The sequence below is a fragment of the Schistocerca gregaria genome, chromosome 6 (assembly GCF_023897955.1).
Source record: "Schistocerca gregaria isolate iqSchGreg1 chromosome 6, iqSchGreg1.2, whole genome shotgun sequence".
Taxonomy (NCBI): domain Eukaryota; kingdom Metazoa; phylum Arthropoda; class Insecta; order Orthoptera; family Acrididae; genus Schistocerca; species Schistocerca gregaria.
This window is the reverse complement of record NC_064925.1, coordinates 50,490,430-50,509,610: the sequence shown is the minus strand read 5'-3', so window position 1 is coordinate 50,509,610 and position 19,181 is coordinate 50,490,430. Positions and strand designations below refer to the sequence as shown.

General features: G+C 39.2%; 1 protein-coding gene across 1 annotated transcript in view; it reads right to left on the bottom strand.

Annotated features, from left to right (window-relative positions):
- Positions 1-19,181, bottom strand: part of LOC126278450 (intraflagellar transport protein 43 homolog) — a 110,926-nt gene that overhangs the window by 88,945 nt on the left and 2,800 nt on the right. Inside the window, exon 2 of the mRNA XM_049978573.1 lies at positions 15,217-15,342. Within this exon, the coding sequence (XP_049834530.1) occupies positions 15,217-15,342 (126 nt within the window). The remainder of the gene's footprint in view (positions 1-15,216; positions 15,343-19,181) is intronic.

Below are 19,181 nucleotides of genomic sequence, written 5' to 3'. Positions count from 1 at the left end.
GTCTTGCCCCTCCTGAGGTGGACCGGGATCCGGAGTTCGATGGCTTGTCGCCCGTTCTGGGCTCTGGTGGTGGGACAATGGGGGCCACTTCGTGTGGGTCACTTCCGACCGTATTCGAAGGTTCCGGCTCGAGGGTTGGCAGATCCCCTCAACTCCAGCCTTCCGATGGATGTGGAGGTCATCACTCCTGCAGGACGCTCCACCTTCCGACGCAGTGGATCACAGTGGCTTCACCCCCCACCCGAAGGAGGAGGAGTGCAGTAGCCACCAGAAAGATTGCGGGAGGCGCACATCGTCATGCCGTGTCACAGACAGTAGTTGCCGCAGGTAAAGTCCCGTCCACCAGAGGACACGCGAAAATTTGGCCGCACCCTCTGCCGGCAGAACAAAAACAACTCAGGCAGCACGGGCCGTGCCCAGTCAGTTCACATCGGGCATGCCTAGCAGACAGTTCCCGGTCTACACTATGTGAAGTGTGACAGAAAACGTGAATCATGTTACTACAGAAGAAATCTATTTTGAAATCTCCACAATCTACTAACTGTTTCGTTTTGTCTGACAGGCAGCTCAATAAAGCATCCACATTTCCCATAAATAGCTGAAAGTTTCATAGAGTGAATATGTAGACTATTACAATTACCAGAGAAATATTCTGCAGTAACAACTCACAAGCACATGTATTTAGATTCAGATTGAGACACAAACTGTTTGTTTCAACATTCTGACTTTACATCTACTTGTATGTATGTTGGAACTCCTTCTTTTTTCATGTTAAATTCACATAAAATGATTCTAGCCTCTGATTCCTGATATTTAACCTCTCCATTGCTATGGTTATGTTGTATTCCGAGAGGCACAGAATGTCTATTAATTCAGAATTTCCCACATCTTCTAGGCAGACAAGAAGCTCATCTATTTTGTTTTTCAACCCTCTAATGTTCTGATGAAACAAAGAAATTTTATTTTTCTGGAAACTACTGCATATATTGTGATCATGTCCTGCTCTGATTTCTTTCAAGACTGCCTGTCGGTAACCTGTGTCTACCTAAGAAAAAAAATGTGCCCTTTAACTCCAATTATCACAAAGATTTTGTCTTGTGTACTTTTGGCATATTGTTGCTTATAGCAGATTATGGAAGTGTTTATGTATTTCATTATATTTTTAAAATGTTATTTTTCATTTATTCGATGGAACAACATTCTAGCATAGTAAATTAAATGTGAAGCAAGTAATCTTGAGTTTTATTTACAGCTAAGATAGCTACTACTCTCTTTATTTCCTATATTAAAAAAAAAAAAAATGTCACCATTCGTATAAAGAGACAACAGAGCACTATGATCTACTGTAACATGAACTGAATCTTTATGTTTCTAATAAGAGTAAGGGAAAAAAGGATAAACTGCCACAAATAGCACCCCTCCCCCCCCCCCCCCCCCCCTCTACAAAAAAGCTCTCTCTCTTTCACATGTGCATGTGCACGTGTAGTTGATAATCTGAAGTATTATGATCTATAAACTCTGAATTAATTACCTGTCAGTGATATCATTTAAGTAGTATCTTTGAGTGATTAAAAAAATTGATGCATGATGGAATGGACTTGTGACTTATGATTGTGCAGTATTCTTACACTAGGTTGTTGTAAGGTGAGAAGCATTTACTTTTGGATTTATACAAGATACGCTGAGATACTTACCCAGTTTCAGTGAGGGGTAAATTAGCTAGAATTTGCTACACTACTTGTTGGGTTCTTTTGATAAGCACAAGATAATTACAAATATTGTTAATACATATTAATGGGAGATTATATAAAAAGTAAAAAAAAAGTCTGTGAAGAGGTATTTTTAAAAATATAGCTCTTTGTTTTCAACGTAGTCACAGGGATATTCTTGAACAGCTTTTTAGGCCATTTTCCAATACAAGGATAAATAAAGTCTATTTTCCCCAAATGAATCAGATGACATATTTTCCAGCATATCATAGAGATAAGAGAGATTTGCTTTTCAACAAATATTCTGTTCTTGAATTTGAAACATATATGTGGTTCCATGCATGTGTAGTGCATGATGTTCTGCAGTGGTATGATTATGGACAAAGTGGCTTGTCATACTCTTATTCTTGGCTTTCCATTTATTTACATACAACATCTGAACAAACAGTAACTATATTTCTCTAATAACAGATTTCATTCATTCGTCTTGGAGACTTTAATGCACAGATTGGTAAAGAAAAAGTTATACAAAAATTGTTGGAGATTATCCAGCCCACAAAACAACAAACAGAAATGGTACCAGGCTAATAGAACTTTGCCAAGCACACCACCTAATTCTTAAATCTACAGCTTTCAAAAAACTACCATGAAAACTGAAGACATGTACATCCCTAAATTCCAACCTAGGGGAATTTCAACTTGATCATGAGACAATCAAGAAAATTTTGCGCAAAGAAATCAGGAATGTTAGGGTACTCAAGGATACAAACTTGGATTCAGACCATTACCTCTCCAAAATCAAATGCAAAGTCATCCCAAACAGGAAAAAAAAGCATGAAACATATCAAGGGTTTAAAGTACGACGCCAAAATATGTTAAAATCAGGTGAATTTACAAAAGCAACTGAAATGGTTAAGACCCAAATTATGGAGAATATCAAGGAAAACTACATTACTATGGCTGAAAGGATAGCACCTAACATAAGAAGAAAAAAAGAACGCCTGATGGTCACTAGAATGTGATGCCCTAATTAAAGCTAGAAAACGGGCATGGCAAAATTGGCAATCATAGAAAACAGAAGAAAATAGATTAAATTTCATTAGAGTTTTAAAACTGGTAGATAAAAGTATCAAAAGGATTAAGAAGACTCATGAAAATAAAACTCTTCACCAAATTGATGATTAATTTACTAGAAACAGCACAAGAAGCTTTCACAGAATCTTCAAACATATGTTATCAGGATACAAAGCTCCCACCCTCCAATTTCAGTAAGACAGAAAATTTCAAGATACTAGCAGGCTACATTGAGAAGCTCCTGAATTGTGAACTCATCCTTGAAAAATTTGAATCCATCCCAAATTACAGTGAGAAGTCGGATTCAGAACCACCAACGATTGATGAACTACTAAAGGCAATTTCAGAACTGAAAAACAACAAAGTGATTGGAGAAAACCAAACAGTGTCCAAACTATGGAAACAAGCAGAAAAAATACACTTACATCCCTTCAATGTGTTTTTGCTAAAATCTGGAAAGAGGAAGAGATTCCCACAGAATGGAGACTAGCTCTCATCCATCCTATAAACAAAAAAGGCTTCAAGACAGAGTCCAACAATTACAGAGGAATATCACTGCTTGATATATCATACAAGTTTCTTTCTAAAGTCCTTCTGAAGAGGACAGAGCCGCAATTGTACCCACAAATTGGGGAATACCAGAGAGATTTTAGAAAGGTTAGGTCATGCTTGGAACAGACACTAAATCTCAAAAACAGACAATGGAAAATCCAGGATGGAATGTAACAATATTACAGAAGGAAAGTTGCTACTCACCATATAAAGGAGATGCTGAGTCAGGATAGGTACAACAAAAAGATTCACACAATCATAGCTTTCAGCCATTAAGGCCATTGAAAACAACAGACACACATGTACACACACACTGATGTAAACACAACTTGCACACATGTCTGCAGTCTCAGACAACTGAAACCACACTGCAGACATGTGTGCAAGTTGTGTTTGGGTGAGCGTGTGTGTATGTGTGTCTGTTGTTGGCAAAGGCCTTAATGGTCGAAACTACAATTATGTGAATCTTTTTGTTGTGCCTCTCGCGACTCAGCATCTCTGCTATATGGTGAGTAGCAACTATCCTTCTCTAATATTGTTACAAACCTCAAAAACATTATGACATACCAAAAAAACCAAATCTCCTTCATTGATTTCAGAAAAGCATATGATTTGATTGTAAGAGAATCTCTATTCGCAGTCCTGGAAGAAGTGGGTATGGATAAGAAAACAACTAATATCATAAAAGTGACCCTTACAAATACATTTTCGAAAGTTAAATTCATGAGTGAACTTCCAGAACCCTCAAAAATAAAATAAAAGTACAACAGAGGGTGGGCCCTCACCATTGCTTTTCAGTTATGTACTTGAGGAAATAGTCAGAGAATGGAACACAAATATAAAGAGTGGTATAAGATTGGGTTGCAAAAAGAAGAACCTTAAAGTAAATTGCACAGCCTTTCAGATGATATGGCCCTGTTTGCTGAAAAGATGGAAGAAGCACAGGAGCAAATCCTTGAAATAAAGAAACAAACGGCTAAAACAGGTCTTCACATCTCCTTCGAAAAAAAGTAAGACCGTGACAAGCATCGTGAACTCGCGTAAACACCTCAAAGCCCAAGAACAAAAGATTGAAATAGTAAAATAATATAAATATCTCCGAGAATGGATTAGTTGGAATGCTAGGGAAATCCAGAAAAAATAAACTTGAACTGGCCTTCCAACTAGCAAAAAACACACACAACAAAAAATCTCCTTCATGGGGGTCCAAAACTACACATTAGAAGATAGAGATTAAGCCAGAAGCATTGTATTATCAAAAGAAACATTAAACATGAACTTCAAAGGCCAAATGGAGTAACTTGAAATAAAGGAAAGAAAAATTTTGAAGAAAATCATAGGACTAAAATTCCTAGGTAATAAGATAGTTTACATCAAATAGAAACTTGCTGCAAGAAAATTGAAAAACTTTCAGATACAACATGAAAAGGAGGTCAAATTTTTATGGGCATCTTCCCAGAATGAACTCCTAACAGATTAGCCAAACAAATCTTTGACTTTTTCTGTAACAGCAAAATGAAACCCAACTGGTTTAAGGAAACTGAGAAAGGCCTATTAGAATTAAAGATTTCAGAAAAATCACTAATCAGTTGAACAGTTAAATTAATAACTAAATATAAAAATATAAGGTTCCAAGACAAATCTATACAAAAACCCAAACACATTATCTCAGAAGAGGAGGGGGCAAGAAGAATAGAAAGAATAAAGAAATACTGCACACTGATAAAAGAATAACATACCGAAAAAAAATATAAAGGAGCTGGTGTTTAGTCATGATGCAGAAACCATGAAGTATCTTACCACAGCTATGGCCTCTTTTCATGAATTTCCTCAAACAGTCTCCTCTTTTTTTTTTTTTTTTTTAACATACTAGCATAATAACAGCACTAGGCCATTCGATCCTAGGAGAAAATTCAAAACGCTCACTTCCACTGGCATAAAACAACTGTAAGCATCACTTTGATGTTACATTGAGACCAGTGTGATCATTCTGGCTGTGGAAGTTGTTAGACAACATGCAGTGATGATTAAAATTTTTCCTCAGTGTTGTAACCACAGACTCAACACCATCCCCTGCGAGGATCCCTTGTTCTGTCATTTTCAGACTGTTCAAGAAGTTCATTGTAAACATTCACTGTCCTTTAAACATCAAACAAGCAGCAAATTTTGCTGCAAGCTGATGCACATTCAGCTCTCCGATTGAGATCACACGATAAATCAACAGAGATACCATCCTCTTCTGCAATTTCACTGACAAATAGTTAAAAGATATGCATGTGCAAGGTTCTTGTTTTTTTTTTTTTTTTTTTTTTTTTTTACTGTGAGAGTCACTAGTTCAGATGCAAGGGACTCCAGATTAAGTGTCATCATCAACTGGTTGACAATCATTTCAGAACAAAGAAGTTAGCCTAAAACATTATTTTTGTAAACTTTCTAAAAAAATTCAAAAGTTTCTGTAAGTGTTTAAGCAGCTTTAATGTAAAATTTAAGTTGTGCTATTGGTCTATAAATCAGAAATTGCCAAAAATTGCCCAAAAAACTGTACAAAAGTCAATACCACTGGCTTAAAAATTAAATGAGATATCAATAATGAGAAAAACTTCTGCTAGTGATGGATACAATTGATCCTGCCACTCTGAACAAAACATTATTGAAATTGTTGCAAAGGCATTTGCTTTTTCACCACCTAGAAAATAACCATGTATTGAACAAAGAAATAAATGCAAGGAGGGTACCACACATAGTGGCCCAAAACAATGCACTTACTTTCTAAAAATCAGTATCTTAGCTTAGTGAAATGTAGTTACCATTATTATACCACTAATGAGTAATTGTAGAAACTAACATAAAGTTGCTCTGTGAGTTCACCCTGAGGCAGGAAGTATACAGAGGTATGAAAGGTAGCTTTTCATTTGAACTGTTCAGCATGAATCAGTGGTTCATGCAAGGGAGTAACCTGTAAGAGTTATTGGCAACCACTATACTGAAATAAAATAACAATCTTCCTGAGTTACAAAAATGTGTACAGAAGTGTCAATGAGCAGAGGGATCTCAATGAACATCACCATCACAGCTGATGTCCATTATAAATTATACAGATCACTTTAGTCATATTACTGGAGATACAGTTGCCACTATGAATAATGTGGAGAACACCTCACAATAGTACTTCAGCATTCACCATCACATCTAAATGAAAAAATGATGCAACTGCATTTGATATCCGATACAGCATCCCAGGAGAAGGAACCCACAACTCATGGCGAATAGGATACATCCTAATTGCCACATCCTGGTGTGACAAGAACTGCAGTTTTAAATAGACCTTTTTAGAGAATAACCAACACGAAGAAATTAATCTTCAATCAGTGTTCCAGAATTGCCACAATGTTTTTTAACCCACACATCCATACCTGTGTGTGTTTCTGGAATTACAATTTCTGGTTTGGCTAAACTTGCATTAGCATAACTTTGTCAGCTCTGAACAATTTACTTTATCTCTCTCCCTAACCAATATACAGGGTGTAAATTTTAAGTTGACCAGCCAGAATAACTCAAAAAATAAGCTTCACATCAAAAAATGTGTAGAATCCAAAGTTGATTATTTTTGAGAGGGACATCTATCTATCTATATCCGAATCCCGCTCCAGCTACTGCCGGGTCTGGGTGCTAATGAGTCCTCTCCATTTGGCTCGGTCCTCCCACCACTTTTCTTCCTCCCCTTGCTGCCAGGTCACACTTCTACTTTCTACAGATATTCTCACTCCCATTTTCCACTGTGTTCTTGGGCGCTCTCTAGGTCTTTTCCCATCCATCTTTAGTTCTTCCATAATTTTGGGGAGTCTCTGCCCATGCATCCTCTTAACATGCCCATACCATCTTAATCTCTTTCTTTCAATTTCTCCTGTCATAATTTCTTGTTTAAGGTCCTTTCTAATCTCTACATTCCTTACTCAGTCCATTCCTTACTCTTGTCCTTTGATTGTGGCACCATACACAATCATTAGCCCGGCTCTAGGGACATAGGGTGCCCTTCCCTATTCCTCCACTGGGGTAATTCCACATCGAGGGGGTGGGCATCCTACACTTCAGTAGGCCGGAGTGCTAGGATGTCTGAGTTCAGGCAGGGACCCAATCCTGTGGGGTATAACACAGAACCTACGCCCAGGGTTACGGGTGAAGACCTTAATGGCAGCGACGGCAGAGAAGGAAGACTTCGGAACAGCGTAGCTGGCAGATGAGGCAACCCTCCTTTCTGGGGATTAATTGAGAAGGGAACCACTGCCTTGTGGTGGAGGAGAAACTCAAAAGGCTAAGGGAGACAACCCCAACAGAAAATCCTTTCTTGCGTTAGGCCTAGCAAGCCATTAGGAAAGACTTCATATATTGCTTTCAAAACACAGAGAGGGACATGTGCTGGTGCTAAAATTAGCCCGCCACCCCAGTCCCCTGGGGGTGGGGCAGGAGGCAACTTTAAAATTTTAAATGGGAACCCCCATTTTTTATTGCAGAATCAGATACTACATAAAAAACTACATACATTTTGTCTTAAACATCTGTTTTGAATCTTGGTGTGGGCACTGTAATTCAAATAAATTGGTGATAAACTGACGGTCCATATTTTATCGAGAGTAATCTGAATGGCAACAAATACCGAAACCTACTTGAAAACGAACTGCCAGGTCTACTTGAAGACCTGAGCATCGAACTTCGACAAAACATGTGGTTTCAACATGATGGTTGTCCAGCGCATTATTCATCAGTAGTGCGCGATGTACTAGGTCAACTTTACCATGGCTGCTGGATCAGCAGGGCAGGTCCTGTGAACTAGCCAGTGAGATCACTTGAGCTTACCTCACCAGGTTTTTTTCTTATGGGTTTATCTAAAAGATATCGTTTATCAGGAAATGCCTACCACTCGCAAAAACATGGTTCAAAGAATAACAGATGCTTGCGCTGCAATTACACCAGACATGTTATCAAGATGTGTGCAGTGATTTACAGCATGACTCAATAAATGCATCGAAGTTGGAGGTCATCACTTTCAACATTTGATTTCATAAAATGGTGAGATGAAACGGATTTATGGACAACAAGCAGGCCAAAAGTGAGAGGCGAGGGGACTCACTGGAAACCAGCTCCCCAAAAATTCATTTACTTGCAAGTATTTGCAACTAATCAACAATATAACGAAACCAATCATTCCTTTTCAGGACCACTAAATCTTAAATGGGAATATGTTCATCTTTAGTTAGTGAGTGTGTTAGTCTTTTACTTAGTTTACTCTGTTAGTTAATGGGTTCACTCATTAGTACGTAACATGTTTGGTTAGTTAGTTAGCTAGTCAGATGTTTTGTTAGGTAATTAAAAGTTGTGTTGCTTCATGACCACGAAACAAAAAAACTTGTCTGAATCTGCGGAAAAAATTAATATGTGGGTCAACATTTCTGAAACTCTAATTCTTCTCTCTCAAACCCCACCCTATGGAGAAAGAGGGAGAGTTTTAGTTTTAGGAAATCAAAATTTATGAAGTAAAAAGAATTTTTTTTTATCCGTAACCATTTTCCATGCTAAAATGAGAACATGGATTTTCTTGAATTACAGTGCCAACTACCAAGATTCAAAACAAATGTTTAAGACCAAATGTATGTAGTTTTTTATGTAGAATCTGATTCTGCAATAAAAAATGGTGGTTCCCAGTTGAAATTTTAAAGTTGCCTCCCGCCCCACCCCCAGGGGCCTGGGGTGACAGGCTAATTTTAGCACCAGCAGTTGTCCCTCTCGAAAATAATCAACTTTGGATTCTACACATATTTTCATGTGAAGCTTATTTTTTGAGTTATTCTGGTTGGTCAACTTAAAATTTACACCCTGTATATTGGTTAGGGAGAGAGATAAAGTGAATTGTTCAGAGCTGCCATAGTTAAATGCTAATACAAGTTTAGCCATACTAGAAATTGTAAGTCCAAAAACACACACAGGTATGGATGTGTGTGGGTTAAAAAACATTGTGGCAATTCTGGAACACTGACTGAAGGTTAATTTCTTCAAGTTGATTTCTTCTCCAAAAAGGTCTATTTAAAAATGCAGTCCTTGCCACATCAGAAAGTGGCAATTAGGATGTGGCTTGGTACGAGAATGAAAACTTGCGACTTCCACATATTTTAACTTTTAATTAGCACAATGTTGGGAGGGCATAGGTACATATGTCTTTATTGCACCATCTTAAAGGTCCGACGACCATCAAGATCAGTGAAGCAAACAATTGAGGTACAGAAAAAAAACCCTGATAGTATAGCTTTCAGTTTTCTGCAACTTATTCAGATATAACCAAACATCCCTATGATATCTTTGCCGTATGGGGATGGCACAAAATGGAAAATATTTATTTATATGTGTAGGCCATTTAAAGAAGCTATATGTTTCACATCACTTGATTGAAATAGGGGTCAGGATCAAATTAGCAACAGCAGTAACTTTCGAAGTCTTAGTCAAATAATAGAGAAAAAAAGCATCTGTGGATGTAATAGATACTTCAAACTTAGTTTTTGTTCATCTGCAGCTGTAGAAGACCCAGAGATACAATGTGAGCATCTTTCCAGGTCTCTATGTAATGTATTCAAGTACACATGGTTCTGCATGAAGCTAATTTGATTTGTAAGTCAGTTTTTAATATTTTACTGTCCCCCTTTTCTCCTCGTTTAAACAAATCATCTGATGATGACTTGGTTTTAAGTAAAAACACGTAATGATATCACTTGTGTGACCTGAGGTAGGATCATATACTTACAATATGGTCAGTGTGTTTTGCTCAGGCAGTAAGCATAGTTTGTGTATCTTTGCTGATGACAGATAACTGAACCCTCTTTCTGAGAATAACCTTACACAAAAGCTCAGTTTGGCTTACATAAAGGCTTTCCTATTGATAAAGCAATATTTGACCTGAGGAACTCATTTGTGGACTACAGAAGAAAAACAAGCCTGTCACTTTTTATGTGAGCTTGTTAAGGCCTTCAATTAAACAGATTATAAAATTCTACCAGGGAAGCTATAAAGTAATGGCATTAAAAAAAATCCCACTGAGTAAGAGGAGACATAGATCAGCAACAGAAAACAGTGTGTCACATAAACAAATGATATGACAGGAATAAAGCTATATTTGGCATGGGGAAATATTAAATATAGTGTTGCACAAGGTTGGATTCTTGGTCCTCTCCCATTATTGAGCTACAGTCCGCCCAAATAGCTGAGTGGTCAGTGTGATTGATTGCTGTCTTACAGGCCCAGGTTCGATTCCTGTCTGGGCTGGGGTTTTTCTCTGCTCAGGGACTGGGTGTTGTGCTGTCTTCATCATCATTTCATCCCCATCTGGTGCACAGGTCGCCCAATGTGGCGTCAAATGTAACTAAGGCTTGCACCAAGGCGGCCAGACCTGCCCCGCACGGGGCCTCCCGGCCATTGACATCAAACACGCATTTCCATTTTCCATTGAGCTACAGAAATAATTTACTAGGGCCTTTAAAATAATGTGATATAATTATGTTCTACAGAACTGTCAGTACTGGTGACAGACCCATACAAAAGTATGTACACTACTTAAGTGTCACATGTTGTTTAGGCAAATGAAATTTCACACTCTTTGAGTAGTACAAGGAAAGATGATTGCGACAGAATAGCATTAAGTAGTGAGTAAGTCATGGAACGTATGCCACATACTGTGCTTATGTGGTTGTTTTCATACGTGCAGACATTAACGGGAGATATGGAATATGAAAAATGGCAAATGTGATGACAAATAAACAGCTTCACCTGCTGTGGACATGGTCTTTTACATTTTGGCATCAGGAATTGGCAGTGGCGTAGCTATCAGAGAGCAACACTCTCTCCAAGAATGAAAACAAAAGAAAATATGGTTTTGTGACAAATGAAGTCTATTGTAATCTTGATTGTCAAGTGGAGCCTTCGAGGCATATGTTGTATGTAAAGTTGTGTTCTACTCAAATTCACTAGTCACTCTAATGATCGGTACACCCATTCAAGGAAAGTAGTGGACATGCTTCTTTGTAGTATGAGTAGAAGTTGTCTTCTTTTGCTCCAACAACAGCTGCAGAACATGAAAAAGTCAAGCCTTTTCTTAGCTACACACAGGATTTCAGAGGCTCTGATTAGCTGGACCTCTACTTCAAGAGAATAGCTACTGTGACCAGATTAAAAGAAGAAGGTAAATATGTCAGACGTTGTGTCAGGTGATAGATCTCATGATGTGTTCTGACTCTGCTTCAAAGAATGAGCCAGCAGCTACCAAGAAAACCACTTCACTATTCTATGTTTCAAAACTAATAAGTCTTAATCGGGGAAGAGAGGAACACATTGGGGAAGGTTAAAAAGAGAGGGCAGGTGACTCAGACTCCAGGAGGAGAGGAGGAGGAGGTGATTAGGGTTTAACATTCCATCGACAACGAGGTCATTAGAGATGGAGCACAAGCTCGGGTGAGGGAAGGATGGGGAAGGAAATCGGCTGTGCCCTTTGAAAGGAACCATCCCGGCATTTGCCTGAAGCGATTTAGGGAAATCAAGAAAAACCTAAATCAGGATGGCCGGAGACGGGATTGAACCATCGTCCTCCCGAATGCGAGCCAGTGCGCTAACCAGGAGGAGAAGACCCACCATTATTACAGAGGTCAAAAGACTCATCAAAAACTGTGATGTTTGCTGAGGTTAGAAGCACTAAGATACATGGCCCATCCTATCCATGCCAGAGATATTCAGGTAAATAAAAAAGATTTAAAATTAATTGATATGAAACAGCTTATCCCTTAACCTTACAAATACTCATATTATGGAATTCCATGTAAATAAAAATTGCTTACAGGTAACATAAGCAGAAATCAATCCATATCCACTGAATGAAGTGCCACGTGTTAAGTTTCTGTGATCCAAAAGAATAATAAACTGAAGCTACACAGAACAACTAAGTCCTGTCTGCTACATCTTAAAAAAAAACTCTTTCATTCTGTTGATCTACAGGAAGGGTATCTAGCACATTTCTTTGATAGTGCTACCAATATCAGAAAAAATTTTATTCTCTAAAAGAGTGCCACAAGAATATTGTGCAAAGTTGGTAGCCAGATACCATTCAGAAGTGTCTTCAAGGATCTAAGGACTCTTCCGCTTAGGCCTTTATGCTCATACATTTACTCTCCAATAGTATTTGTGGCTAGTAATAAGTGTGAATATAGTATGAACTGTGAAATTGCCAAGCACAATACTAGAAGCAAAAATAATTTATGTGTAGACTATGTACAGTATAGAAAAATAGATAGTGTTTACAGTGATTAAATCTTCTCGGGCTTTGATCTGGGTGGCTGCATCGAAATTCTGCAGTGTTTTGACGAATGACATTATCTCCATCTTCTGGTCTGGTCACACTCATGTATCTGAGCAGTGCCACCTCTCTCCAACTTTTCCCTCAGCAACCTGTGTTGGGAGGGTGTGGACCACCATTTGACTCTCAGTGCAGTGTCTTGCCCAGACTCACAAAGCATCAAATACTGGGTACGTTCTTGGCGTTTAAGTGCTGGTGCAGGGTTTCATGCTGAACTTAGCTGGTAGCCCTCACCCCTATCAACGAGACTGTTATTATCTCGATTGACTTTTTGGTGATGATCTCCCAGAAGCCACTAGCTCAGCACAACTCTTTTGTTTTATAAATTTCGAACATATGTCCCTCACTGAGGCTGTGTTCTGGCACTGGTAATTTGTCTTATGCCCTAGATGTATGCACGTAATGTGTTTCTTGTAGTGTTGCAAGATACAGTGCTCTGTTTGGCCGATGCACTAGCGTCCACATTCACAAGAAATGCTATATACATCAGGTATTTGCCGTTGTAGATTTTCCTTTACCAAGCTTACCTTTCATTTTTTGTGGTGGTCAAAAGACAGCCTTGTTGTTTTTTTCCTAAATACTCACTATTTATGCTGAGGGACGGCCAATGCAGGGAATATAGTCAAGTTTTTCTTTCTCTTTCTCGACCTCTTCTCTGCAGATGGCTGCATCATTTGTTTTCTTCGATGAATGTCTAATTAGAGCTCTGCTGTACCCATTTTGACAAAACACACACCTCTACGGCATTGCAGCTCAGTTGGGAGGGTGTCTTTGTCACAAATGGTATGTGCCTTGTGTACTAGAGTTGTTAGAGCAGTGTAGTGCTGTGCTGGATGATGACAGCTTGGTGCAAGAAGGTACAGATCTCTGTGGGTCTTCTTTCTGTAGACTGCTTTTACTAGGTTACCATCTGCCTTTCTTCTTACTAGAATGTTCAAAAATGGAAGACATCCGTTCTATTTTAGTTCTGTTATGAACTGTATGTCTTGATGGATGCTGTTTAGGTGGTTCAGGACTCTCTGACAAGTTGCCATACAACAAAGGTTTCCTCCATGTAACAGAGGGAGTACTTTGATTTCAGCCATGCAGTTTTTAGTGCAATCTCCTGCAAATGTTCCATATAGAGATTGTCAATTCAGTGGCAAATGGCAAGTCCATGGGTACACCATCGACTTTTCTGTAGATCTCCCCACCACATTTGAATTGGGTTGTCTTGAGAACATGTTCAAACAACTTCACCATTTGGTCCTCACAGCGTATACCAAGATGTCTTGAAGTGGTGCTTCTGTGAGAAGAGATGTTACATTGAAGCTCAGCAGCAAATCACACTTCTGCAGCCACATCTCTTTCAGTAATGACACAAATTCAGCTGAGTTCCTCATATTATGACTGCAGCATCCCTTTATGCATTTCAGAAGTGGGGCTACATAAGTGGCTTTTACATATATGAGAGCATTAATTGTGTTCACTACAGGATGCAGTGGAACACTTTTTTATGAATATTAGGCAGTCCATAAAAGCACTGAGATGCTGGTACCTTTAGATAGAGCCATTTTGTATCTTCCTTGGTTAGAGCTGAACTGACTCGTGAAGCAAAGCTATTGTATTTCTTGTCATCTTTAGGGTTGGGTCACTCTCCAGCTTCCACAGGCTACATCCCCTAGCATAGTACTTATCTTCTGGTGGTAGTCAACAGCACATAAGAGAATTACTGCAGGTAGGAATATTATCAGCAGATATGACTACTGTGTTTTCATTTTCTCTGAGCACTCTAAGTACTCTCCGATCTACTGCTGCCTTATTTAGTTTTGGAAGCTGGGTTTTTTTTATGATCCTGCATGTTTATGACCTAATTTCCTCCATCTTCTGTGCTGGCAGGACACGGATTACTTCTTCAACACCTCAGAAAGATGGATGGGTCAGTTGTTGAAACATTATACATAAAATGGAAACAACAACTTGGCACACCACCTGGAAGCACACTATTAATCACTCACATGAGAAACCTGAGAGCTCACAGCTGGCATCAGTGCACTTCATGTAAATAAATTAAATTTTTTTATTCACTCATGAAATAAGTTGTTAGTATCTTTCTGTAATATTTGTTTACAGTACAGGCAACCTCATTTGATGAAAATTTCTTCACTTCAAGACATATTTTGAGGCTAAGAAACAGCATGTATGATTCATATTAGATTGCAATTTCCGATTAGATTGTGTTTTAGTGTTTTCTTGAACACAGATTTAATCATAAAATTTGAAATCTTGAGTTCAAAATTCACTGCAAATAGTCAAAACTGTTATCAGGGTAGTTTCCACAGTCTCTGTTTATTTCAGTAACATTAGAAGTTTTCAGTGATACATCCCTATGTTGTAACTTAAATATTAGAGTTAACATGAAATTTGTTAAAATGTAACATAGTACATATGTACTAAATCCAACACTGAAGTCTGATAAATAATATAAATATATGATATGACATTTATTTATTATACCTGCAGTGAGCCTCTTGATAGTCCAGAACCTGGTGCAGATCCAGGACTATCTATGGTACCATCAGCAGCTGCGTCTTCTTTTGGTGAGCTGGCATTGCCAGCTCTTCTACCTTTGCGGGCTGTTAGCTGTCAATGAAACATACAGAGAATTATGGTTTATACGACATGAACCTTCAGCCACACAGAAAAACATAGTGGTAACAGAAGAAGGCTTTTCTAAGTTTCTAACAATGTCATAAAGTAATTTTAAATAACACAGCTCATGCTAAATTAAAGGACATGCTTAATAATACGTCTGGTGGTAAAAACCAAAATGTTTGCTTGTAAAAAGGAAATAAGGCAATGATAATTCTGTGTATTAAGTCAAGTGGGAAGACAGTGTGCATATGTTTGAGAATAAAAATTGTCATTTTAATTTCAAGTGTCTCATCACATCACACTACACTCTTCTTATTAGCATTGCTTCAAAAGGAACAACCTTTCATCCTTTGTTAATATATCCTTGCTGTTGATAAGAGACTGGAATTTGAGATAAATCTACTGTTATTCTGTCCGAGGAGTTTTCATCTGTCTCTGATGACAGAAAAAAGTTTCTCAGGGGGACTGAGCTCTGAAATCATTTGTACAACATTGGCTATGCAAGTCTTTCCTGCAACTGTTTTCATATTTGATGATTCTGATTACTGAGAATTAATCATTATCACAATTATAGCTCACTGATACTGTTTCTCCACAAGACATGCATACTTTCATCATTCTGGACATTTGCTCTCAGAATACATCACACATTGTCAGTCTTGTGTACTCTATTACAACTTAATGACCAACACTGAGTCCTCACCAAAAGTTGGACAGTTCACCCATTAGTCTAGTAAAGAAACTGGCTACACCATGACTGTCCTTCCTCTGCTGGAGTATTGCTGTGCAGTATTGGAACCTTATCAGATAGGATTACAGACAACATCAAAAAAGTTCGAAAAAGGGCACTTCACTTTGTATTAATACGAAATAGGGGACAGAATGACACAGATATGACACATCAGATGGGGTGGCAATCACTAAAACAAAAGCATGTTCCACTGCGGTGAGATATTTTTGCAAAATTGCAGTCTCTTCCAAGCGCAAACATATTTTGTTGCCTCCTACCTACATAAGGAGAAATGACCATAGTAATAAAATAAGAGAAATCAGGGCTTGCAAGCAAAGATTTGGTTGTTCATTTTTCTGACATGCTATTTGGGAGTGGAACAGTCAAGAAATAGTCTGAAAGTTGTTGTGTGAGCCCTCTGCCTCCAAGCACTTGACTGTAGATTGCGGAGTAGTACTGTAGATGTGGGCCCGTGTTCCTGGGCAGATAAGTAACACCATCAAGCAGGTTAAACAATAGAAAATCCAGGATGGAATGTAACAATATTCTGAAAAGAAAAGTTGCCACTCACCATACAGCTAGATGTTCAGTCACTCACAGATATTAGATGATAAACACACACGTACACACTCACGCAAACACAGCTAATACACACATGACTGCAATCTCAAGCAACTGAAGCTATACTACAAACAGCAGCAGCAGTGCATGATGGAAGTGGTGACTGGGTGGAGGTAAGGAGAAGGTGGGTGCAGGTAGGGGGAGGGATAGCAGGGTAGGGGTGGCGGACAATGACGTGCTGTTGGGGAGCATGTAGGGATGAGGTGGAAAGAGGGTAGGGCAGCTATGTGTAGTCGGTAGGTTAGACAAAGGGCAATGGAGAAGTGGGGAGGAAATAGTGGAAAAGGAGAGAGGTAAAAAGACTGGGTGCAATGGAGGAATGAGGGCCGCGTAGTGCTGGAATGGGAACAGAGAAGGGGAAGAGTGGGAGAGAACAATGACTAATGAAGGTTGAGGCAAGGAGGCTTACGGAAATGTAGGATATACTGCAGGGAAAATTCCCACCTGCACAATTCAGAAAAGCTGGTGCTCGTGGGAAGGATCCATATGGCACAGGCTGTGAAGCAGTCAGTGAAATGAAGGATGTCATGTTTAGCATCATGCTCAGCAACTGGGTGGTCCACTTGTTTCTTGGCCATACTTTGTCAGTGGCCATTCATGCAGACAGACAGCTTGTTGGCTGTCATGCCCATAAAAAATGCAGCACAGTGGTTGCAGCTTAGCTTGTAGATCACATGTCTGCTTTCACAGGAAGCCCTGCCTTTGATGGGACTGGTGGTGTTTGTGACTGGCTGGTGGGAGGATGAATAGGATGGGTCTTGCATCTAGGTCTATTATAGGGCTATGAGCCATTAGGTAAGGTGTTGGGAGCAGAAGTTGTGTAGGGAGGAATGAGTTTATTGTGTAGGTTCGGTGGATGGCGGAATGCCACTGTGGGAAGGATAGTGGGCAGGACATTTCTCATTTCATGGCACAATGAGAGGTAGTTGAAACCCTGGCAGAGAATGTAATTCAGTTGCTCCAGTCCTGGGTGGTACTGAGTTACAAGAGGAAATGCTCCTCTATGGCCAGATGGTGAGACTTTGTGAGGTGGTGGGAGACTGAAAAGGTAAGGCACGGGAGATTTGTTTTTGTGCAAGGTTGGGAGTATAATTACGGCTTGTGAAGGCTTCAGTGAGACTCTCTGCATATTTCAAGAGGGACTGGTCGTTACTGCAGATGTGATGACCACGGGTAGCTAGGCTGTATGGAAGGGACTTCTTGGTATGGCACGGGTGGCAGCTGTCAAAGTGAAGGTATTGCTGGTGGTTAGTAGGTTTTGATATGGACAGAGGTGCTGATGTAGCCATCTTTGAGGTGGATGTCAACATCTAGGAGGGTGGCTTGCTGGGTACAGTAGGACCAGGTGAAGCAAAGGGGGAACAAGTTGTTGATGTTATGGAGATATTTGTGGGTAGGGTGTCCACACCTTCAATCCTAATCACAAAAATGTCATCAATGAACCTGAACCAGGTGAGGGGTCTAGGATTCTGGATTTTTAGGAAGGATTCTTCTAGATGGCCCATGAATAGGTTGGCATAGGATGGTGCCATGCAGGTGCCCATAGCCATACCCCAGATATATTTGTAGGTAATGTCTTCATAAGAGAAATAATTGTGGGTGAGGATATAGTTGGTCATGGCGACTAGGAAGGTGGTTGTTGGTTTGAGATCTGTTGGGCAATGGAAAAGTTAGCATTCAACAGCAGTTGGGCCATGGGCATTGGGAGGTGGCATCAATAGCAGGGCACCATGTGGTAAATGGACAGGAACTGTGTAAAGTCAGTGGAGGAAATTGTTGGTATCTTTTATATAAGAGGGTAGATTCTGGGTAATAGGTTGAAGGTGTTGGTCTACGAGAGCAGAGATTCTCTCAGTGGGGGTCCTGGGACTTTAGGAAGCATGTAGAAAGTGGGAGTGCGGGAAGAGGTAGGGGTGAGTAGAGAGACTTGTGCCGCTATTTATATCAAAGTTTGCATCAAGCAGATTAACTTCTTTCACTATAGTGATAGTCAAAGAGCATGTATAACCAATAGTAATCAAAAATGTTTGTGTGTGTGTGTGTAATCCAGTGTATTGCTAAGTTGCATAAAATATAGTAAATACATTTATTTTCTTAAAAGAACTAAAAGTTGTCCCTATAATATTGCACTTCAGTGTGTTCTGTCAAGTTGTTGTTTCTATTTTATGTCCAATCAACTCATCGATCTCCCTCAGGTGCTGTGAATTTTGCTGTTATGTGTACTCGCTGTGTGAACTCCGACGAGACTGTGAACTATTGTCGGTCTTGTGCCGCTATTTATATTCGAGTCTAATTTTTGATACTCACTATGCCCTGAGAAGCTCTTTCATTTTTCAGAGTTCACACTAATATTCTGTGAAATACAATTTGTTTCAATGTTTTACAACTCTAGTGGATGTGACACGTGCTGAGACTTTTAACGAATTGAGTGCTGGACACCAAGTGTTATTTAAATTTAAATTTCTGCCCTTTTTCA